The sequence below is a fragment of the Trichoderma asperellum genome, chromosome 3, assembly GCF_020647865.1.
Source record: "Trichoderma asperellum chromosome 3, complete sequence".
Lineage (NCBI taxonomy): Eukaryota > Fungi > Ascomycota > Sordariomycetes > Hypocreales > Hypocreaceae > Trichoderma > Trichoderma asperellum.
This window is the reverse complement of record NC_089417.1, coordinates 3,176,726-3,199,623: the sequence shown is the minus strand read 5'-3', so window position 1 is coordinate 3,199,623 and position 22,898 is coordinate 3,176,726. Positions and strand designations below refer to the sequence as shown.

Below are 22,898 nucleotides of genomic sequence, written 5' to 3'. Positions count from 1 at the left end.
TCTCCTTTTCTAAAAAGTTTCGTCCAGCTTTTTCCCTCCTCATTATGATATCTGGTTTGTCACTTCAATCCCTAATGTATTGTCGCGGGTGTGCCAAAGAAGAAAGCTTGAGTCTCAATCTGCAGGATCATGCCATGATTTGACCGACCAAGCTCCAGCATAAGAGGTACTCCGTATATAATTTTGCTTGAGTGCGAGCGAGCCCGCCGCCACCATGGAGCACACAATGCGACCTGTCATGGCCACTACTGCGTGCTCCTACCGCCAGACGCATCTGGTCCTGCACAAAACCTGTTCACCGAGTCTGCTATCTCGCTCACAAGCCACAGCTCGTCGCCACGGCCATCGCTGGCTGGAACTAGGCATCAGCTTGTCATGCAACTCGCACACACACCACCTCTTCGCGATAGTGGCAGCAGCGGCAAGAATGGCAGCCTCTGCTCCAATGTCAAGATAAGGCTGGCACATCTGCTGAAAGCTTACCCACCCCCACAACGCATCCGTTGTTGCAATCTCTTCCGTCTCCCCGATGTGGCTTGCTCTTATTACTACTAGGTAGTAGTATAAGCTCGTATAGCAGTATCTATACATTCATTCACAGGTACACAGGCACAATAGAACGTGACTGGCTACGGGCTGATGTAAAAAAAACCTAACTTTGACCAGCGCCTCTTCTACCCGCTATCCGTTGTGGCACGTTCCTGTCGTAACCGTCGTACGCCTATTACACAATCGATGGCGTGAGGATCCCATGCCGCCGTGTCCGTCCACAGGCACTTCGCACTCCGCCATTAAATTGCACATTAGGTTGGGGAAAACAAGGGGGTGCCATGCCAAACAATTTTGGCGGCTAATACTTGTGCCATCCAGCGCAAGCATCTATCGTGACTGTCCCGGCGATGGGATAATTGGCACGGATGAGTCAAGGCTCCGAACGGCCAGCTGCATCTCCAAAATGCAACCAAGCCGCGCCAAGCTCATCCTATTATTAACCCCCCCGTCTCACCCGCCTGTTCGTTCGTTCGTAATTTGATACTTTTTTTATTGCTGGCGCAATAGTAGTTTGGCCAAGTAGCAGCAGCACCAGCACCAAACAACCACGCCATGCCCAACCCACGCCCGGCCTCCCAGATTTACACATAGTTATATCAAACGCTTATGCTGAGACACACACCAGCAACCATCTGACGGAGCCAAATCTCGGCAAGCTAAACCGGAAGAGCTGAATTGACTTTGCCAATTGGAGGCTGACGTATTTCTTTTTTTCTTTCTATTTGTTTCCTTTGTTTCCCCCAACACCCCACCAGCTTTTTAGAGTATGCGCGCTGCCGCAGCGACTTAAACTAGCCTTTTCACCTCATCGCGTCGCCGCTGCTCGCCGGCTCATGGCGGCAGAACCGGCGAAATTAATCAAACAGCAGCGCCGAGTAAATGACAGTAGGATATCGCACGTCAAGATTCATTAGATGAGAAGACCAGTTGACAAACTCACTGCCTGATCTTAAAACACACACGCATCGTTTAGGCAGATATGCATGTAGACGGGAATTTATCAATATCAAAAATGCGAATGGCGCAACTTTAGTCCAAGCGATTTCTTATCGATAAGAGATTACGTAACTGGGCCTGCCGGGAATGGAAATTTTGCTCCTCAAAGAGCCAATTCAAATCGCATCTCCAAAGCCGCAGCCCTGTGACGACATCAAAACGAATCGCCCATTTCCACATCTTGGCCAAAAGCAGGACAAAGCCCCAAAGACAACTTCATACCAAACCTCGGAATCTCCGCCATACACGCCCTTCTCCCTCGCCTTTTCACAAATTTCAACAACCATGTCTTTCCTCGGAATCGGTCGTCCCCAACCTACGTCAGAGCAGAAGATTGCTGCTGTCGAGGGCGAGATGCGCATGATGGCTGATACTTACAACCGGTAATTTGAACCTTCTTCCTCGTTGCGTCTCTCTCTCTTCATTTTTCTCTACCATATAATGAAGAATGAAAGAAGAAAATTCATCCACAAGGGAGATTCACGCTTAGGCGGACAATTTAAGAGGAGAACTATGCTGACTCAAGGAACCCCGGGGCAAAAAAAAAAAAGACTGCAAAAGACCTGCCAGAAGAAGTGCGTTCCTTCCGACTACCGCGAGGGTGAGCTCAACAAGGGCGAGTCCGTTTGCCTCGACCGCTGCACCGCAAAGTTCCTCGATACATCCATGAAGATCAGCGAGATCATGCAGCAGCAGGGCCAGGCCATGGGTGGAGGACCCCAGGGCGGCCCCGGAGGACTGTTTTAGAAAGGCTATACAAAGCTATAGAGCATCAGGAAAACAGGAGTAATGTTTTTTTCTTTCTTTCATGGCATTTCCCCTCTCCTCCTTCTTGGCCACAAAATTCGGATGTCATGTTTTGTACGAATATATATATGAGAGAAAGCTGTCTGGAAATATGCGGCGGCGGCAAACGTTTGAAACGGGACTTTGATATTATGGGATCACGGGATATACATATATATCATGTCAGATGTATAAAGCTATTCAAAAAGAGTATACTGGGGTGCTGTCTAGGCGCAACATCATCACTGTGATGAGAGTGAACATCTCCTCTGCGAAATGGTATCTATCTTCTTGAGAGCAAGGCAATAAATGAAAGTAAAAGAGAAAAATAAATCAAAGGGGGAGCAAAGAAATATAACGCCGATTCTCCACGAATCCCGTTTGAATGCGTCAATGTCCAACTCCAATTCCATCCTTCCGTATATGCTAATTAAAATGAAGAAAAGAGGGGAAACAAGTTATAATTAAGCAAGGCGGGGATAAAACTCCAAAGAATGCAAGCTCGTATCATCATATAGTACGAGTGATATTGGGGCCAGTGCCCACACCAGTCAAAGTTCTCACAAACCAGTGCAGCCAGCTCTCGGTCTCAAGCTGTGTTCTCAGCTCGTCGGCTCGTCTCTCGACATCTTCGACTTGCCTCTCGAAGTTTTTGATGCCGTCTTCAACATCATTGATTTTTTGCACTAGTGCGTTGATTTCGTAGTCGAGGCGTGCCACAAGAACTTCAATCTCCTTAACACTCTCCGTCAGGCTGGCACGCTCCTCCGCCAGCGTTTCGTCAGAGCTGTATTTGACTCGGTGATAGATCTCGCTCAGATGATGATGCAAGTTTTGTATCTCGGCCTTGTCCTTGCCATATTTTTCGTCAAGCATATGGACGAGTCTAATTTTCTCCTTGATCCATGGCTCAATGCCGTATACAATCCTATCGATGTGTTGAGCGAGGTGGCGAGCGCTTACTGCTCTGGCCTCGGCCTCCTCATCATCTGATTCGTCCATGATATCAATCAATTCGTCCCATGATAATACGGCTTCCTCGGCATCGCCAAATGACATGCGACGTGCCCATCTGTTCTCATTAAGAACCCGCTTTGTATGTAGTTCTGAAAAGTCACAGCTATGACGTCTTGACAGGGCCAGTTGGAGAAAATCTGTTCTATCCCTAATGCCAGGGCAGATGACTTCAATGTCGCTCTCGTTGGTAGTTGATGGCACAGCAGATGGTGCTCTCCGGTGCATTTCTGGGCCGAGAAACTCTAATGACCTGTCCGACTCTCTTGGCTTCCTTTCATATTCAAGAAGCCTTGCAGCTTTGAGGTCTGCTGTTGACGAAGGTGAAGATACTGCCGTAAGCCCAGGTAGGACATCTGGATCTCCCCGTTTAATAGCAGTGAGGTATTCTTCCGGCTTCGTTTTCCACGTAAATGCTCTGCTCACCACGGCGGCAGGGCTCGGAGGGATGCTAACACTCTGCAGCGCATTCGCCGATCCATTTCCGTTTTCCAATACTTCCTCTTTTGTTGATATTGATAGGCGGGTTCCGTGACCCCTCCCTCTGACGCCGTCCTTGAGACGCCCAAAGCCTGATCGAGCGTCACTCATCTTTCCAGCGACGCTCTTAAACACAGTCTTGTGCAGCCCATCCTTTTCCCCAACGCCCTCTAGCATACTGACTGTCGGGCGAAGGGCCATACCAGCTTCAGGGGAGAGAAAATCATCTTTCTGCTTCATCCCCAGCTCCTCCTCCACTGGTAGGGAGTGGGCTCGTTTATCGTTTTGGTTGCTTGTGTTGGTCTTTGATGGAGATAAAGCCACATCGTGGTCGTGGTCGTGGTGCTCTAGGGGAGTCCGGCGCGGCTTGCCATGCCAAAGCCATTTCGGCCTCTCACCATACACCAAGCTGGCAAATTTATCAATATCCACGGTTTCAATGTCTGCAAGACCAGCCTTGTCCTTGCCGGATACCATGTCCATAACGATCTCGCCCCTTTTGCCTCCAATTTCCGTCACTGTCGACTTGATAGCTTTTTGCACGCCCCAGTCTTCCTTGACTGCCGCTTTTGTGGTTGCCGTGTGTAGTTTAAAAAGTGTCTGCTGGTCTAATCGCCGCGTCTTCTCTAGCTTCTGTGCTTTTTGAAAGTAGGAGATGCCACGCTTCGTGCTGTCGAGGTCGAAAACGTCCTTTGAAACGGGGGCGCCTTGCCAGTGCAGTCGGTTTCTCGCTCCCAACAGCATTCCTAGTAGGGCCGCAACAGTCGACGGCCCTAAAATCCCATCGGTCGGTTCATAGTTGTAATGTTCAGCTCCAAGATCCGTCCACCAGTTGCTGATCGCCCTTTCCGTTACATCGCATAGCAGACCATCAATATATGGCTGTTCCAGCTTGTCGAACATGAATAATGCAACCTGACAAAGCTTGATAAGCTCAGTGACCGCCTGATTGAAAGGGACACGGTCGCTGATCCTATAGAGCTGCTGAAACTTGGACTGGGCTGCCTCGGTAGGTTCCGTGAGCGTCAAGCCAGACCGTCCAGAGCATCCTAGCCTTTTCAGGTCCTCATTCACAACGAAAAGGTGTCGGTATTTCCGTAGGTCTCCGTCGGGCACAGCAATAACCGTAAGTGACGACGGGAAATTGCTGAGATTTGTGATCATGAGCTCTCCAAGCTCGGTATTCTTCGGCCGTGCATGGTTTTGCTCGGTCTTTTTCAGATATAGTCGAATTTGTTCGGACCACTGGCTCTCGTCTGTTGATACTGCCAACACCCCAACCACGATGGAATCTTTCTCGTCACCGGTATAGGTGGCAATAACCAGAGTGGGCGGCTGCCTTGAGCATGCCCACTGCTCGACAATATACAGGTCATAGCCGTGAAGGACGCTTCGTCGTTGAACCACCTCGACACACGGATCGGTCTCGAGATACCTGGGTTGGAGGGAGAAGAAGAAAAAGTTAGCGGCTATGTCGTGACCCTGGTCTCTCACCGAACTCTAAACTCAAACCTACTTGAAGGCGATGGGATCTGGGAAGACGAGGTGTCTCTGCGGCAGCGCAGAGCTAGATGCCGATGGCCTTGCCGCGCGATACGAAGCCGTGTCAACCATCTGCGTCTCGGTGGGCATCAAGTAGTTCCCATCTGGATGAACAGATCGAGTGGTGGTGCGTCGGTCCAGCCTCGACAGTCCAGAAGCGTCGTCGTCTCGGTAGACTCTCCCGTCCTGGGAGAAGGACGGCATTAAGGACATTGTGGAGTTCGCCAGCCCCTGGAGGCGTGAAAGGCCGGGCCGAGCTAATCAAGGAGCATCTTTGAAGGCAAGAGAGCCGGGATCTGGGACAATGGCGATCCTGAATTTTGGCGCCTGTGCAGCACACGGTCACTGTGGCTTAGTGCGCTGGTGGTGCCGGCAGGTGATGTAATAGGTGAATGGAGAGGCGAGTAGTGAGGCGGTAGCAGCGCACTATTGGCCACTGCTCCTTACAGAGCGTGCGCTGCATCTTGAACCTGCAGCTACTCAGTATGGAGTAGCCAAAAGCTTGGCTTTGGCCAAGGGCGGGGCAAATCTGCTCCTTAACGGGGCTCACCGTTGATCCGAGGCTGCTAGTCTTGGTGAGGCCTCTCTCAATCCGGTGGTTGATTTGGACAAGCAGGGCTCCGCAACAGGTGCCGTCATTTCGGCTTCACAGCGTTAATAAACAAGTAAATAGTCTGTGAAAGGAGATGATGTCTAGTATGCTGGGTACCTAGCTGAACCATTTTCCTATTTATGTTTAATAGAGGGGTCATAGAGTAAGACATACAGCAGCGATGCGTTTCGAAGTATGTGTAGGTAATGAGGCACTAATTTGGTTAGTCGAGACTGTAGAAGCTGGGCGCTGCATTCAACTATAGTAGGTGACATTAGTATTTGATTGTAGCTCTGCATAAGTGCGGCGCCCTCTGTTCAGTTGAAGAGGTACTAAGGTACATGGAGGTACTCACTCACCACCCGGAAGCCGCCTGCGTTCCGACCTATCGATAAGGCTCGGGCGGTAATCGCACTACTTGGATGACAACCTCCAACCTCGCATCATCCAACTTACACCTAAGCCTAACAACTTCTTGGAGAGCCCGTTCGCAGGGCGGAATTGGGGTTTTTTTTTTCTCGCTCGCTCCCAGATAGCTTACATTCGAGCTTTATGATCCATTTCATTCTATAAGTTCTCCGTTGCTTCTCTGCCAGAGCATTCCTGTTGGCGACCATGGCTAGCCCGGGCGATGACATTGTCTCGCCATTTGGTCCGCTGCAGAATGAACTGGCACGGATGAGAGGGGCGAATCTCACGACTGCTATCCAAGATGTCGACAAGATTATCGAGTATCTGGTGGCAGCTAGGGATCAAGTTGCTGCACGTATGAATCCTCTATCCCGAATCATTCATCACTTAGCTGGACCTAATGGTAGCTGACAACTCTAAACCTCTACAGCTGACGCTGACCACCACCGAATCAGCATGGCAATGACAACCCTTCAGAATCCTGTCAAAGATCGGCTTGAAGCCATCAACAACGATCTCAGAGATGTGACCAAGGCGCAGCGGAGCTTCGGAAAGGCCCTTGACAAGGCACGCGTCCATGTCCACCCTCCCTCCTACTGTGCTTGTGGAATGCTAACTTGTATTTTACCTTCTAGGCCTTGCCGCAGAGGGAACTGCCGATGGGGACAGATGCCATGGCGGATCACCCCTCCCTCATAAACCGCGCCATAGCCATGCATCTCGTCCGAGAGGGCCAGTTTTCTGTTGCATCGACCTTTGTCCGCGAGTCGCGAGACCAGCAGCCCCCCCTTTCATTAGAGCCCTGGTCTCCCCGTACGGCACGGACCGACGAAGATGGCGATGACGACATGATACAAGAAGATGGAGAGGAGGAGAGGCTTACCGGACATGGAGTCAACAACTATCCCGAGGACCTCCAAGGGCAGTTTGCAGAGATGTACAGTCTCCTATCGGAGCTGAGAAACAGGAATCTAGGACCAGCTATCAAATGGGCACGCCAAAATAATAGCAGGCTGGAGTCAGCGGGAAGCAACCTGGAGTTTGAACTCTGCAAATTGCAATTTGTATGGCTATTCAAGGGACCTGAGGTCAATGGGCTACCTGATGATGAGAGGAATGGGGAAATGGGCGCATTACGATACGCAAAGGAGCACTTTGCTCGCTTTCAGAGTCGGCATCTTAAAGAGATTCAGCAACTTTGCGGTGCAATCGTCTTTGCACCAAACATTGAGCAGTCTCCCTACCGGCATATCTTCCAGATCGATTCGGCATTCGAAGATGTCGCCACCTCATTCACTCGTGAATTCTGCTCTCTATTAGGCTTATCAGCAGAATCACCACTATATGTAGCCGTCACAGCCGGTTCCATTGCTTTACCCCGACTTATCAAATATAACAAGAATACGAAGGAGAAGAAAACAGAGTGGACGACGGAGAACGAGATGGCATTTGAAACGCCTCTCCCGCCATCCATGATTTATCACTCCATTTTCGTATGCCCTGTCAGCAAGGAGCAGACGACGGAACAGAATCCCGCCATGATGCTCCCTTGCGGACATGTAATTTGCAGAGAGAGTTTGCACAACATGGCAAAAGGCTCAAGGTACAAATGTCCGTATTGCCCGACAGAAGGCCATTTGAGAGACGCCATTAAAATCACACTCTGAGACCATTATCTTTTTTTAGCAGTTATGGAAAGGGAGGGTTTGGTTTGGCTTCTACTGATAAACGAGGAGCGCTTTGGATCCTTTTTTAAGGCGTTTTACGGTATTCCGTGTTCAATAATGGACTTTGTCTCAATTCGTTGTTTTCTTCTTCCTTTCTTTATTATTTTTTTTTTGTCTACCAAAGCGAGGATATCATCCTTTGATAGGATGATTTGGGGGTCTTTTCTCCTGTTTTCGATAAGCAACTGGGGCATCTATCTATTTCTTTCATTACGCTTTTTCTTAGCGGAAATAAAACCATAGTATTGGATTGGCAGTCAGATGTAAAGCGCTCTTTTTTTTTGTAGTAGTAGTAGTAGTAGTATTAGTCCTGTTTCAGATCAGGAACAAATCCCAATATATAACGTAGCATCATACAATAAGCCTCATCTCACCCCACCTCAGTAGCTCTCACTCTCACTCTCACTCATTTACCCCATGATAAGTAGGTATCCACGACGACGACGTAAGGTATTTATTAGAAGACGTAACTCAATATATTCAAAAAAAAAAAAAAAAAAAAAAAAAAAAAAATGAAAAGAAGATGAAATCAGCCAAGGCAAATGAGAAGAGGAAAACAAATTTGAGAACAAAGAATGTCATCACATTAAGAAAAAAAAAATACACTGTTAAAACACAAAAATCTTCTTCTTTTTTCTTTAAGAAAAGCAAACCAAAAAAAGTAGTCAAAGGAGTGACACGGGTCATCTATAAGCCACCCTTTAATATATATCCTTCGATATGATGATCACGGGTATCCAAAAAAAACTCCCCGCTGTCTTCGGTGGTATTTGCGAAGCACAGATCCAACGCCCTTAATTGCTGAGCCTACTTGATGAATCAAAATAACAGACAAAAAAAAAGTTAACAAACAAAAAAAAATTGGTATCCATTTAATTTACGGGATATTATCAAAAGATCCCCCTTCCAACATGGCCTTTTTATGGCAGTCAGTTAGCCTTGGTTTATGAGCCTGCGTGACGCGGCTGTATTGGATATAAAAAAAAGGGGGCCATCCCGTTCCCTTTCGTAAATTCGTTTCTTTTATACATTCCCCATCTCCGCGATCTGAAAAATATTCTTAATTTTTTCTCTGCGCGTCAAATGACTCTCTTAGTCGATAGTCATGCGGTTCTGCATCGGGGTCTTCACATCGCTCATGCCGAATGAGTTGATGTCGGTCTTCTCGTCAACCTTGCGAGCAGACAGCAGGTGAGCCTTGAGACCGGAACCAAAGTTATGCATGCAGATGATGGCATTGATGATGGTCATGATGATGAGCAGAATGGTGATGACGGCGAATGCGGTAAGAGATTTCCGAACGGCGAAATAAGATGAAGCGCGGCTGGGCTCGTAGATACGGAAGAGCTTGAAAATGAAGTAGGAGAGACCGCCAAAGTAAAGGACAATAACGCAGATCATGCCAGGCTTGTTCTCCCTCTGGGTAAAGAAAGCAGCAGAAATCAGAATGGCAATCGTGACCGGAATGGTGGCAATCGTGAGAGCGAATTCGGGATCGGTCCTGACAGCGACGACGACAACAAACTGAATGATGAAACCCAAGAAGAAGAAGAAATCGAACTTGAGCAGGGCAATGTAGATCTGGTAGTTGTGTCAGTCGGATCTGGTCTCGGATCTCATTCAAGTTCACTGCTCATGTTTTCAATCCATACCTGGTAATGAAGGAAGCGCTTCTTCATGCGATAATCGGCACCAATGTTCTTGAGAATGTCCCAAGCAAATTGCTGGTAGAGCTTCCAGGTTATGTATACCATAATGATGGTGGTAACGGCAATGATGACAGGAGTGGCAATAAGGTAGGCCTTGATATCATCCCAGAGCATGGCAGATGTGATACCTTGCTCCAGCGCACCGTTAACTTCCAAGATTCCAAGAGCCATCTGAATCTGCTCAAGCTGGAGAGCGGAGTAAATCAAGAGAGCCAGGTTGGCAATGCAGACGCCGATAATCTGAATAGTGTTCTTCATGCGCAGCGCATCCAGCACGAGAATCAATTCGTAAAGGAAACCGAAAATGAATAGAGTAAGAAAGGTAGGGATTGTCTTGTACTGAGACTGGACCTGAGGCAGTGGAACATATGCACCCAGGCTCAGCTGAAATTTGCCGAAAACATAGCTGTAAGAGCGTCTTAGCTTCTAGTGCGCATGCCTAGAGAGAGTAAGATTCAGAGGGTGCCAACATACGCTTCAAAGGCCAGGTTGATGAGAGCCTGGATACCAGTTACGGCCAGGAAGGCCGCAGGCCATCTGCTTTTGACGAAGGTGAAGTCGAATTTGCTTGCGCCAGTGCTGCCAGCAGCACCAGCTGTTTCGGGGTTTTGGTGGAGGCTCGCGTTCTCAGCATACGTAGGCTGAGCGTAGGCGGCCTGAGTTAGAGATGCCTGGGGATAGGCCTGGCCGTATTCCGCGCCGTAGTCGCCGCTCTGGCTGAAGGAGCGGTGGTGATACTGAGCGCCATTCTGGTCGAAGGCCGGGTCGCCTCCGCTTCCCAGCAGCGAGTTTCGAGCGTCCATTGTGGCGGCCACGGTGAGCGATTTCGTGACCCCTTCCGGGAGTCTGCGGGAAGCGACAGAGGGATAAAGGAGCGCTGCTGGTGGTTTGGTGAACCAGAGCCAGCTATTTCATTCCCAGGCCAGAGTTCGCTTGAGGGTGATTTCCGTTCCGCGGTCGCAAAGTGAGAAGGAGGTTGGTGAAACGGTCGTCGATCGAAGGATGAGAAAGAAAAATGAGGGTCGATAGCGAGAGATGGAAGAAGCAACAAAGTCAAGAATAAAAGGGAATATCGAGTAAGCAGAGGGAAGAAGGAAAAGGAAAAATCTACCAAGACCGATAGAAAAATAGCACTTGGTCGATTGGACGAAAAAGCCAACGAAGGGTCAAACGGAAATATGGAACGAACGAGAGACTGGAACAGAGGCGTACTAGTAGGAAGTCGACGGTTTGAGGAAAAGGGAAGAAGACGCAGAATTGGCTGCACGCAGATGCAGAGAGTCAAGAAGCTTGGAGCGCCAGGGGGGATTTTGGACGGGTCGAGGGTTAGATGGGTCGAGATGAAACGCACTTTCGCGAAGCAGGGGAGGCCATGGCACTTTGTACTTGGGCCTACAGGCAGTGGTGGTGGTGGTCAAGGCGCTGTGGGAGCCGTTCAGGGCCTTATCCTATGCGTGTGTGCTTGGTGCGAGTGCTAGCAGAGGTACCCGGTGGCGCGTGGCGTGTGGCTTCGCCCGCCATCTCTGCCAAGTGCCCAGCGCTTCATTCAACGGCTCCTGTTGTCTCGTCTCCCACGCACGGGCACTAACATTACGAGGTCGCACCAACTGCGGAGCACGCTTGGCTGCCATTTTTCGCACAGCATGATGTGGACAGGATGCGATCAAAACGGCGACGCGGCAGAGCAGAGGCAGCAAGAAAAGCACCGCATTGCGAGCAAGGCAAGCAGGGAGCACCGCCAGGGTCTCGTCTTTCCGGGGGGCATGCCTAGGCTGGGCTGACCAGGCGGAGCCGTCGCGAGCTAAGCTGGGCTCTCTTTGCGTTCCCGGATGCGATCAGCGCTGGAGCCCCGCTTGAAGGGTGATTAGCATGGTGAGACATTGTTTAATACGGTACGGAGGGAGCACCAAGTGCGAGCGAGGCAGGACGCAAAGGTACCCGTGAGGCACCGGTGGTGACGGTGGCGGTGCCATACCGCGAGGTTGTAGCTGCGAGGTACTGACCTACCAAGCCATCCGACTTACACGCTCGCCAGCCAAGGGGGCCAATTTCGAGTGCTGCAGCAGTCGAGAATCACTCCGTATCGTACGGACCTGTGCCAGCAGTAGACTACGGTATGACGATTTTAGGAGCGGGCGATGATGGATGAGTGCAGCAGCGAGTTGACTGGATTCGCCGAGCAATACGAAGAGCTGCTGCGTTGATCTGCAGAGAGGGCATGCGGTGGGTTCGCTGCATCTAGCTTTGCATCCTCCTCTCTAGCACTGCTACCTTTTACATTTTTGCACCATGCCATGCCATGCCATCCCCAGAACCCAGTACGAGCACGGTCGCTGCCTCTAAGATTATGTCAGGCATCTGATATATTATGCCGCAGCGCCGCGGAAGCGCAGAGTGCCGTTTCTAAACTCGAGGCTGTGCGCGCCGATTAAAATGACAATCGTCGCTGCTAAAAAATCCACCGCCAAAGGAGGAAAAAAAAAACACTAGCAACTTGCTATCTTCAGCCACCACCCATTCCATTCTCCACGGGAAGTTTAACAAAAAAAAAAAAAAAGTGCGTGGCGTCAGCCGACCGCAGATGTATTTTTGGAAATGCTGCAGTCAGCTACGAATCAGACTTGCCGTACTATTTTAATTCGAGCAGCTCGCACACGCTTCTGACGCAAAGGCTTTTTTCCCTGTTTTTGTTGGTTCGAGGTTCTGCAGGTACCCTCTCGGCCCCTAATAATACATGATGAACTGCGATGTATGTACCTATTTGATGAGATTAAATCAAATTCAACTACTTATGGCACGAGGATCGTCTTCTTGAGCCGCGCTTGCAAGCACCGGATCCAAGGTGCCGTGCCAGGTTATCCCCCCAAACCCGGCCGGTCGGACGGCATCTCAACGCCGCACACTATTGAAGCCGAACAATGAACAGGGCGTGATTGTGTGATAATGGAAATGCACGCGCTTCATTGCAGTTACCAATGCCTAGAGCTGATCTTTGGATTTGTTAGTGGGTATGTACCTTTTCGTACCGCCTGTCTTTGCACCCGCGTGCGCGGTACCAGTGGGTCACAACGGCAGCAACGGTCACCCATGGACAAATCTGCTGCACGACAGCCCGTATTTCCTTTCCTCATTCTCTCTCATCCATGCCCATGTCGTCGTGTCGCTTGCCGATTTGGGGCATATCCTGCAAGCCTATCTCTCATACTTGTAGTCACATACTGTAAGGACGAGATACGGAGTAGGTATTCACAGAACCAGCATCAAACGTGAGGCAGACGTGCTGCAAAGCAACCACAACAAACAGCTGCAGGCATCAGGAGGATCAAAAGGATAGAATTGGCGCTTCCGCGAAATACTGCAATGCTGCACGCAAGAAGGGAACTACAGTATCTACTCCAGATTCATCCGCCAGCAGTTCGTCTCAGCGCCACGCCGAAACACGCCGCAACCCCGTACTGCATCGCGGTGTCTCCAAGAGGTCACACGGCTGCCACCCTGCATCTGGCACCTGCACCTGCAAGAACGTGCACTATTGGCGTTGGGCTGTCATCTGTTTCAGGCGCCGGATTCAGCATCTAGGAGCGCTTTGTTCGATTGTTCGAGGCATCGGCATGCGCGAGTCTGCAGGCTCGACAGGACATGTATGTATGGAAGCTGCGCCGCCGCTTATCTATCGACGTTCGGCTTCGAGACGCACACAGCCGTCTCGGCTGCAGAAGTGACCAACCTTTACGGCGTACTCCGCAGGATCAAACAGTGCAAGTGCAAAGATGCGAGAGCCTCGGCCCAAAGAGGAGATTCCCAGAAGATGTGCTGCAGCCAGGCAGGCAGCCATCACATTGGATTCGTTTCACATGTTGAGACTCCGGTGATAACATCTCCTTCCAGAAAGGAAAGGAAAGGAAAGGAAATCCTCCCGCAAAAATGGGTTACCTGGTTGACGAGCAGATTCAACCCCATTCATTGCGTGCAAACACATCAATTAAACACACAGATGAGCGCGCGCGCCATCATCTCCCTGCCCTGATGGCAATCCAAGGGACCGCCTCCACTGAAAACGTGGCTGTACAGGGCTAGCAGCGCATGCGCCGCCGCACTGACAGAGGCCGCCAAGGGTTAGCCTCCCACTTCCCAGCTGGCCGGGACTCCAGAACAACAGCCGGAAGTGCTCCGTTATACAGCGCAGCATTAGCACCAAGTAGCACGGCGGACTCCCGAAGCCGAGATCCGGCAGCATGATATTCGGAGCATATGGTTAAATGAGAAATGACGTTGACAGAGAGATCTCGCTCCTTGTCTGTCTTTGTCCACTCCTTTTTTTTTTCTTTCACTTTACTCGAAAAGAAGTTGTCGGTGATTGGATCTCCTCGGTTACGCGCGTCAGCCTACGAAATGCTGCGCGTGGATAAAAGCGCGGGAGACTCCATATAATCTGCGTAGGTAAATGGGACCCCATCTGGATCTATCAAGACAATTTTGTAGATGCGCTCCTGAAGATGCATGTACTCTGCGAGGAGACAGCCGCCGCAAACCGAGGATTTCATCAGACAGACCACTGTAGATTTTGTAAGATGATTGCTTGCACACACTTTGCACAAACAGTCTCTGCGATGGCCGTCTCTTCAAAGCCCAGTTCTTGCAATTAGACACGCCTTCCAACTCTCGCCCCCTTATTGAACCGGTCACCCCGCAATGGTAACTGGCCTATTAGTTGAACCCCTCTTATTCCCTCTATATTCCCCCCCCATTAGCTCAGCTTTTTTCAGCTGGGCCAGGTTCATGCTTCGTTCTTTGTGCCAGCTCTGTCTGTCTGTAGCCATCCAAATTGGCACGGCGGCGGGGTAGCTTTCTTCAATCGCGCGTCTAGAGCGTTACGTAGTGGCCATATATAAATCTACTGTGTGTTGCGATGCAGTCCCCTTTTTTTCTTCTCGTCGTAGAATAGCAACATTCAAAAAAAGTAAAATTCAATTCTTCTTTCTATTTTTTCTCTTGTCCCCATTGACTTTATCGGTTTTCAGCGGAAAGCAAAAAAAATCAAACATGGATTCACTCATCAACGCTGGCAAGGAGTACCTGACGGAGCAGCTCTCAGGTTCTGGTTCTGGTTCGCATCAAGGTAAGTGCCGCAGCCCCATCACCGTCGTCATCGCCATCATCAATCGTCATTCTCCAAGCACACAAAGCAATGCGCTTACTACCTACTACATCGACGCTCTAGAAGCTAACTAATATTCCCAGGCGGCCAGCTTCCTCCCGGAAACAGTCAGTCAACCCCTTCCCCTCATAACCCTCCCCGAACGAATAGGTTCTGACCCGAAGCCCTCCTCGCGATTCTATATATACAGATGCTTACGGTGGCAACTATCCCGCCGGCGGCGATTTCCACCACGAAGACGAGGAGCTGCGCACTGCTCACCAGCAGGCCTCGCAGTATGCTGGCTCCTCCGGCAACAGCGACATGTTCTCCAGCGTCATCAACTCCATCAGCCAGAAGAAGAGCCACCTAGCCAACAGCGACATCGATGAGCAAGGTTAGCCGACCCTTTCTATATCAACACTTTGATGGCCTTCATGTACGCTGACCAATACTTTTTTGTTTGTAACAGAGGCCATCCGCAAGCACCAAGAGACCTACGACCAAGACAGCAGCAACCTGAGCTCCAACAGCCTCGGCTCTGCCGCCGCGATGCAGGCGCTCAAGAAGTTCACCCAGGGCGAGACTGGTGGTAACCAGAGCCAGGGAGCTTTCCTGGGTTTGGCCCTGTCCGAAGCCAGCAAGGTAACTACACGCACTCACACACACACACAACACCTCCTTGTCCTCTAAAGAAGCGCATTCATGCTAATTTAATTGCGTGATACAGCTCTTCGACGCCAAGGCGGCCAATGGACAGGTCGCTCCCGATGCCAGCAAGCAGTCTGTCATCCAGCAGGCCGGCGAGATGGCCATGAAGATGTACTTCAAGAGCCAGGGAGGTAGCCAGGGCGGAGGCTCGTCTCAGCTGTTGAGCCTTGCCTCCAAGTTTTTCTAAAAGCCATATTTTTGGGGGGGTTTTGTAACATAAGTGAATTTAAGCACTCAGCTAGGTAGCTTTTAGTTGAAACTTGCGGCAAACGATGAATGAATTTACGAAGATTTTGACGTCTCAGAAACCACCGTCAAGACGATACATATGAAACAAAGCGCGCATGCTGTTACACAAAAACCGGAAATAGTAATCTAGCACACAGCACTCATAAATCTTTACCCAGTCTCTCTCTTTTGGTTTTCTTTACTGCTGGCCCCCAGCCAGTGCAACCACATCTGCCCATGAATCTGGCCGTCTGCGTCCCTCGGGATACTCCTCGTGCAGATACTCCTCCGCCTCTCTCGCCCATGCCAGGAGCTGCTCTTCACTCCCCCACTCACCCGTGGCGAGCAGGCTCACGGGCAGCTTCCCCTCGCCCTGCTGCGGGTCGACATAACCTACCGGAGCGTTGACGGATGGCGTGCCCGTCACGTTGGCCAGGAAGATGTACGACATGTTCCTCAAGGTGGTGTTCGTGTCGCTCATGCCGTAGGCGTCATCTCCATCGCCGCGTGGCCATCCGATCAAGGGGGTTGCCGGCGTCATGATCAACAGGCCCGGGTACTTTTGGAACAGGAAGGCCAGGTGGCGCATCACCAACGTGCGCAGGCTGTTCATCTTGAGGTAATCGGCGGCTGATACCTGCGCGCCCACGGAAAGGAGGATCTTGTTGGCTCCCCCAATGAGCGAGAGGTGATCGGCCGGGTTGGGCGTCCTCCGGCGGGCCTTTTCGGCCATCTCGGAGATGCAGAGGCCACCGTGGGCGATTTGCATCTCTGGGAGATACGGGATGCTGATGTCGACAATCTCGTAGCCACGCTTGGCGGCGAAGTAATCAAGCGCCTTGTCGCACAATTCGCGCACCGGCGGGTCAGCCTTGTTGAACCAGTCGCGGTAGACGCCCATGATGCGCTTCGCCGACGGGGATGGAGGGATCGAGAGCGCAAAGAGGCCCTGGGTCGGGCAGTCGGGATTGGGCTGCGTCATAACGCGGTAGGCGATGGTGAGGTCGGCGACGTTTGCTGCCATTGGGCCAGTCACACACATGCTGAGCTGCATGACGTGAGTACGGTGGTGGGTGGGCTTGAGGCCGTAGATGCCGTTGAAATTGGCCGGGATGCGGACGCTGCCGCCGGCGTCTGTGGCGACGCAGAAGGGGACGATGCCGGCCGAGATGGATGACCCGGCGCCGTTGGATGAGCCTCCGGGGTAGTAGGCGTTGTTGAGATGGTTGGTGGGCGTGCCTTGTGCGACCTAGATATGGGGGAAAGGGGTGAGTTAGCCATCTGCATGCATATAACTCCGGCTTGTATAAGCATCTCTTTCAGGGGCAGGCATCATTACATTTACGCCGCTTGTATCTGTGCAATTTCATTAGCATACATGTACCCTGAGACGCTACTCGACAGTGTCAAGAGGTTGGCCGTACCTGATCCTATTTCGTGCATCTTGTTTTTGCCGAGAACAATGGCTCCGGCCTCCTGAAGCTTCTTGACAGGCCACACAGATTCCTTCTTGACCGCAAAGCACGGCAGTGAAGGGTTATACTTCATGCCAGTGTGGTTGATGTAGCCCTCTACGTCAGTATCGTCCTTGACGCCAATCGGCACACCGTCCAAGACTCCGATGGGGTTGCCCGCAGCCCATCGCTCGGTGGAAGCCTTGGCGGCCTCAAGAGCAAGCTTCTCGGCGCCGTGAGCATCTGCCCAGGCGTCGCTGTACTTACCTGACCCCGTAGTCAAGGCGAGAAGCGTCTCTATTACCTTGAGGGGAGTGGTCTGGCCGCTCCTGTACAGCTCATGATAGTCGCTGACAGAGTAGTAGCGCGCGTTTGACGATGCGTACTTTGAGGTGAGCAGCTCTGGCTCGAATTCTAGCATAGGCCCAGTCTGACCCAGAGGCGTAACAGTGGGCTAGAGAGTATCAGAGGAGGATTTGGTTAGCAGCCGATACGAAAGATATTTCAGGTTGTTGTTGGGGGAAGGGGTTGTAATTCATTCAGCCGTCTACATACATGGAAAGTAGACACGATATCATGCAGCTCCCGCATCTCTTTGATCTTGTCCATGCCAGTGTTACGGTAGAAATATCTTGCAACAAAATTGGATCGAGCAAGGCTAGATGGGTAAACATTCTGAAATTAGCTCGATATCCAAACTCATCCTGGAAATACTTGCACATACAGCTCACCACCTAGCACGAGAGGAATCCCTCGAAGAACGGGATTGTGATCTACTCGCTGCACATATCCCGTATCTGGCCCTTCCTCGACCTTGGGATAATTTGCGAAATTCCCCACAGGAGCCATGGTTTTTCAATTGGATGATGATGAGCTCTAGAATGGCTTGAAAGAATTGGCGAGGATGAAATACTCGAGCTTGAACAAAGTAAAAGTGGCCTGACTGTAGATTGGGCAGAATGTCAGCTATCTCTAGGGTTTACGCAATGCATCATGATACTACAAACCACTGAAGAGCTCTATAGCATTATCAGGTGCTTATCAAGTGCACCTTTAGACGCCCCGTTAATACGTCCTGGGTATTTTGGATTTGGAGTTGAGGTTGGTGGGTTGTCAACGTTTTGATGGCGGGCCAGTACGCCTTTATAAACAGGTCGCAATATGGTAGGATTCGTGTATAGATTAGGAACTTATGGGGCGCCAGAACTTTGGCTGTAGCCCTGTAAGGCCATGATCCAATATATCTTTTTTCAACTAGCCAGCTAATTAGCTAGTATAAAAGAGGCACTATACCTGAATTAGTAAGGATTTTTAGTATAAAATTATATTACTTTTCCCTACTAAATATAAAATACTATAACCCCTGCTTATAATATATTAAACTAGCAGAGACTATAAAAATGCCTATAATAAAAATAGTTATTAAATTTTCTATTAAATCTTATTTATAATAATTAATTAAAAATATATATAAAATTATATAAATTTTTAATTAATTAATATTTATTAAATTTTATTAAAAATAGCTTTATTAATAATTATAGTATTATTAATAAAAAAAATTATTATTAATAATTATAAAAATTAAAAAAAAAACTTTAATATAGTTATAATTATATAAAATTATATTATATAAATAATATAGTAATATTAAAGTTATAGTTATAAAGTAAAGTTAATATTAAATAATTTAAAAGCTTTATAATATTACTATAAAAAACTTTTTTAATTTTTTAATTTAATATTTTATAATTTTTTTTATATAAAAAAAGTAATATTTTTTAAGCTTTATAAATAGCTTTATATAAATATAAAAGTAAAAGAAAATTATTAATAACCTTTAAAGTAAAAAGTATTAATATTTTTATAAATATATATTTTTAATATATTATAAAAAAATACTATAGTATTTTTTTATATTAATTAATTAATTATATTATAAATATTTTATAATTTAATTAATTTAATAAAAAAATTATATATAAACTATATTTAATAATTAAATTTATTATATTTTTCCTTTAAAGTTAAATTAATTAAAAAATTTAAAGGCTTTAGTAATATAATTAATATAATAAATAATATATATATTTTTATATATATTTTTATTATAAATTAATAAAGATTTTAATTATAAAAAAATAATATATTATAAAATATATTTATTATTATTATTTTTAATAGTTTATTTTTATATATATTTATTAAAATTAAAGGTTTTATTTTTAATTTATTACTTTTATTATAAATATTAACTTAATTTTTTAAAATATTAATAATAAAATATTATTTTATTAATATTAACTTTAATATAAAAAAAAGCATTATAATTTTATATTTTAAAATTTATTATTATTTTAATAACTAAAGAACTATTGCTTAAAGACTTTAAAATATAAAAAAATTATATAATTTATAATATATTTAATTATAAATTAAAATTAAATAAGTTTTTAAATAATATAAGTAAAAATAAAAAATAATTTATTATAATACTGTTAAATATTTATTTATTAATTAAATTTTAATTATTTATATTATTATAAATTTTTTTAACTTTATTAAGCTTAAGGGAAAGTTTTTTAAATAAAAATATTAATTAAATAAAAATTTAATAATAAAAGAAAAATAAAAATATTTATTTTAAATATATTAATATATAAAATTAATTCTTTAGCTATTAAATAGCCTTTAAATATAAAATTATATTTTTAAAGTAATTTAAGTAGCTTATTAAGTTTATTTTAATAATAATAATAAAGAAATTAAAGAGGTTAAAAGTAATAAAAATAGCTAAATAAAGGCTTAATTTAATAGCTTATTTTATATTAATTTTATATTAAATTTACTTTTAAATATTAAAAAAATAATAATTTTATAAAATTTTTTATTTTTTAAAGTTATTTTTAACTTTTATTTAAAATATTATAGCTTTATATAAAATATTTTTATTAAAAATATATTTTTTATTTTCTTTAATAATAATAAATTTTATTTAAATATATTTATTAAATTTTAGTTTATTTATTTTATTATTTTTAATAAAAGATTATAGCTATATTTATTAAAAAAGTTATAAGTGCTTTTAATTATAGTTTTTAATATTTTTTTTTATAACTAGCTTTATAATAATAATATACTTTTAAGGCTTTATTTCCTAGGCTATTATAGTAGCTATAAGTTTATTTAATACTTTTAATTTCTTTTTTTTATTATTTTCTTTTATTTTTTTTTTTTATTATTATTAATCTTACTAGTATTTTTAATTATTATAATAATAATATTAATAATATTATTTTTTTTTTATTATTAATATAATAGGAAATTGCTAATAACAGCTAGCTAAATAGGTAATAGTATATTAAAGCACTTAAGCTTAAGGATTATTTCTAGTTCTTATAACTCTAGTATTTTATAAAGAAAAGCCTATAAAAGCCCTAGGGATTATATACTATAGCCTTTAGCCTTAGTATCTAGCTATTAACCTAAAGCTTAATAAAACCTTATTATAATTATCCCCCCTTTTTATAGTAATTAACTGCAGTTACTTAAGTAATTTATTAATAAAGTAGTTTTATTTTTTTATTTTTAATATATAGGGGCCTTTATACTTTATTAAGCCTTTTATATTTACTTAAGTATTAACTTTAAGTATTTAGCCTAGCCTTTTTTATTATTATAAAAGTAAATTTTTTTATTTTTACTTATATTTTATAAAATTTATTTATTTTTATTTAAATTTATAAATAAATAGTAAATTATTTTAATTATTAAAATATTTTTTTCTTTAATTTATTTATTTTTTACTTATAAATTATAGTTATATTAAAGTTTTAAAAAAAAGTAAATATTAATTATTATAAAAAAAAGCTAATATAATATTATAGTTATACTTAAGGTTATATTACTAGTATTAATTAATATATTTATTATATATAGATTTTTTTTATTTTAAATAAAAAGAAAATATATTTTAAAAAAAAAAGTAATAAACTAGTAATTTTTTTAAAAATTACTTATATTTTCTTTAGTTTATTATTAATTTACTATAATTAATGCTATAGCTATAATAACTTTTATATTTAATAAAACTGCTATTTTTTAATATTTTAAAAAATATTTATTAATTAATTAAAATATTTAGTTTTTTTATTTTATTATATAATAAAGCCTATAAGCTAAATAAATAAATAAACTATTTTTATATTTTTTATACCTATTTTAATACTTTAGTTATAAATAATTAATAAAAGTATACTTTTTTAATAAATATTTACTATTAATTTATAAAAGTTTTAATTAACTTTTAAAAGTTATTTAATTAACTTAAATAATTATATTATTCTGCCTTTAAGCTTACTAGCAGTAAAAAAGCTATTACTAAAGCTTAAATAATCTATTATTAATTTATTATATAGTAATAAATACTTTTAATAACTTAATTTTTTTATTTAATTTTTTATATATTCTTTAATATAAATTAAATATTTTTTTTAAAATATATTAATATTTTATTTATAATTACTTTAGGCTATAGCTATAATATATAAATAAGTTAATAATAAATTAGCTAAAGATTTAAAGGCCTAGGAGATAGCTTAAATTATTAAGCTTACCTTTAATAATTTAAAGTATATTCTTTAATAATTTACCCTTTATATTACTTATAATTATATTATTAATATTATAAATAATTATATTAATATAATAAATAATAATATTTATAAAAAGTTAATAAAAGCATTTAAGTATAATTTTATTAATATTTAATAAATAATTCCCTTTAGTTTTAATTAGCCTTTATAAGTTTAATTAATATATAATTTTTATAGTTAGCTTTAATAAATTATAAATATACTTTTTAGCTAAAACTTTTTTTTTTTTTATTTATTTTTTTTTATATTTTTTAATATTTAATAATTATTTATTATAAATTTTATATATTTATTTTAAATATTTATTAATTATATTTTATAAGCTATTTAGTTTATTTTATTAAATAATAAATCTAGCTTTAAATTTTTTTATAATTTTTAATTTTTTTAATTTTTTATTTTTCCTTTAGGTTATTTAAATTTAATATAATTAAAGGTTTACTTTAGTCTTTTAGCTTTTTTCTTTAAGGTTTAAAAAGGCTAATATAAAATATATTATAAATTTATATATATTTCTTTAAGAGTATTAAATAATATATTTATTAATTAATTTTTATTATAATCCTTAAGGGTTTAATAAACTTTAAAATAAGCTTTTTTTTTTTTTTTAATATATAGGTTTTTTATTAATAACTTTATTAAATTATTTAATAATAGCATTAATTCTTTATATTATTTATTATATTATAATATTTATTTTTTTATTATAATTTACTATTAAATCTATAGTTTATTTTAAATTTATTAAAGTTTTTTAATTTACTTTATTATAGTAGTTATTTTTCTTTTTATTAAGGCATTTTTATTATAAAATAGTTTATTATTTCTTTAAGTATAGAAATTAATATTAAATTTATATAATACTTTATATAATAATATATTAATAATATTATTTTTTATAATA

The 22,898-nt window shown here is 43.0% G+C and overlaps 6 protein-coding genes across 6 annotated transcripts; 3 read left to right on the top strand and 3 right to left on the bottom strand.

Annotated features, from left to right (window-relative positions):
* Positions 1-1,635: 1,635 nt before the first annotated feature.
* Positions 1,636-2,295, top strand: TrAFT101_005651 (uncharacterized protein; the record flags this gene model as incomplete). The annotated part of the gene is made up of 2 exons (XM_024908127.2): positions 1,636-1,931; positions 2,100-2,295. The coding sequence occupies 2 exons, from the start codon at positions 1,636-1,638 to the stop codon at positions 2,293-2,295; spliced, it is 492 nt and encodes a 163-aa protein (XP_024760136.1).
* A 157-nt stretch (positions 2,296-2,452) lies between these two features.
* TrAFT101_005650 (uncharacterized protein) lies at positions 2,453-5,812 on the bottom strand. The gene is made up of 2 exons (XM_024902522.2): positions 5,345-5,812; positions 2,453-5,263 (listed from the first exon to the last, which is right to left on the bottom strand). Exons 1-2 carry the CDS (start codon positions 5,581-5,583, stop codon positions 2,845-2,847), a joined length of 2,658 nt encoding a protein of 885 aa, XP_024760135.2. The 5' UTR covers positions 5,584-5,812; the 3' UTR covers positions 2,453-2,844.
* Positions 5,813-6,427: 615 nt separating this feature from the next.
* On the top strand, positions 6,428-8,449 carry TrAFT101_005649 (uncharacterized protein). Its single transcript, XM_024908126.2, has 3 exons — positions 6,428-6,728; positions 6,804-6,940; positions 7,009-8,449. The coding sequence occupies exons 1-3, from the start codon at positions 6,578-6,580 to the stop codon at positions 8,038-8,040; spliced, it is 1,320 nt and encodes a 439-aa protein (XP_024760134.1). The 5' UTR covers positions 6,428-6,577; the 3' UTR covers positions 8,041-8,449.
* Positions 8,450-8,632: 183 nt separating this feature from the next.
* TrAFT101_005648 (uncharacterized protein) lies at positions 8,633-11,552 on the bottom strand. Its single transcript, XM_024900267.2, has 3 exons — positions 10,284-11,552; positions 9,753-10,215; positions 8,633-9,681 (listed from the first exon to the last, which is right to left on the bottom strand). Exons 1-3 carry the CDS (start codon positions 10,610-10,612, stop codon positions 9,193-9,195), a joined length of 1,281 nt encoding a protein of 426 aa, XP_024760133.1. The 5' UTR covers positions 10,613-11,552; the 3' UTR covers positions 8,633-9,192.
* Positions 11,553-14,746: 3,194 nt separating this feature from the next.
* Positions 14,747-15,973, top strand: TrAFT101_005647 (uncharacterized protein). The gene is made up of 5 exons (XM_066127550.1): positions 14,747-14,928; positions 15,051-15,074; positions 15,158-15,343; positions 15,419-15,591; positions 15,677-15,973. The coding sequence occupies exons 1-5, from the start codon at positions 14,853-14,855 to the stop codon at positions 15,842-15,844; spliced, it is 627 nt and encodes a 208-aa protein (XP_065983661.1). The 5' UTR covers positions 14,747-14,852; the 3' UTR covers positions 15,845-15,973.
* On the bottom strand, positions 15,891-18,569 carry TrAFT101_005646 (uncharacterized protein). Its single transcript, XM_024906698.2, has 6 exons — positions 18,347-18,569; positions 18,064-18,282; positions 17,895-17,997; positions 17,310-17,793; positions 17,225-17,241; positions 15,891-17,134 (listed from the first exon to the last, which is right to left on the bottom strand). Exons 2-6 carry the CDS (start codon positions 18,186-18,188, stop codon positions 16,085-16,087), a joined length of 1,779 nt encoding a protein of 592 aa, XP_024760131.1. The 5' UTR covers positions 18,189-18,282; positions 18,347-18,569; the 3' UTR covers positions 15,891-16,084.
* Positions 18,570-22,898: the final 4,329 nt, after the last annotated feature.

Coding starts and splice junctions, on each gene's coding strand:
- TrAFT101_005650 (XM_024902522.2), bottom strand. CDS start 5,583: ATGTCCTTAATGCCGTCCTTCTCCCAGGACGGGAGAGTCTACCGAGAC. Junction 5,264..5,344: donor CCAGATCCCATCGCCTTCAA/GTAGGTTTGAGT, acceptor CCTCCAACCCAG/GTATCTCGAGACCGATCCGT.
- TrAFT101_005649 (XM_024908126.2), top strand. CDS start 6,578: ATGGCTAGCCCGGGCGATGACATTGTCTCGCCATTTGGTCCGCTGCAG. Junction 6,729..6,803: donor TAGGGATCAAGTTGCTGCAC/GTATGAATCCTC, acceptor AAACCTCTACAG/CTGACGCTGACCACCACCGA. Junction 6,941..7,008: donor TCGGAAAGGCCCTTGACAAG/GCACGCGTCCAT, acceptor TTTACCTTCTAG/GCCTTGCCGCAGAGGGAACT.
- TrAFT101_005648 (XM_024900267.2), bottom strand. CDS start 10,612: ATGGACGCTCGAAACTCGCTGCTGGGAAGCGGAGGCGACCCGGCCTTC. Junction 10,216..10,283: donor ATCAACCTGGCCTTTGAAGC/GTATGTTGGCAC, acceptor ACGCTCTTACAG/CTATGTTTTCGGCAAATTTC. Junction 9,682..9,752: donor AGCGCTTCCTTCATTACCAG/GTATGGATTGAA, acceptor CACAACTACCAG/ATCTACATTGCCCTGCTCAA.
- TrAFT101_005647 (XM_066127550.1), top strand. CDS start 14,853: ATGGATTCACTCATCAACGCTGGCAAGGAGTACCTGACGGAGCAGCTC. Junction 15,075..15,157: donor CCAGCTTCCTCCCGGAAACA/GTCAGTCAACCC, acceptor CTATATATACAG/ATGCTTACGGTGGCAACTAT. Junction 15,344..15,418: donor CAGCGACATCGATGAGCAAG/GTTAGCCGACCC, acceptor TGTTTGTAACAG/AGGCCATCCGCAAGCACCAA.
- TrAFT101_005646 (XM_024906698.2), bottom strand. CDS start 18,188: ATGGCTCCTGTGGGGAATTTCGCAAATTATCCCAAGGTCGAGGAAGGG. Junction 17,998..18,063: donor CTCGTGCTAGGTGGTGAGCT/GTATGTGCAAGT, acceptor TTACCCATCTAG/CCTTGCTCGATCCAATTTTG. Junction 17,794..17,894: donor ATATCGTGTCTACTTTCCAT/GTATGTAGACGG, acceptor GATACTCTCTAG/CCCACTGTTACGCCTCTGGG.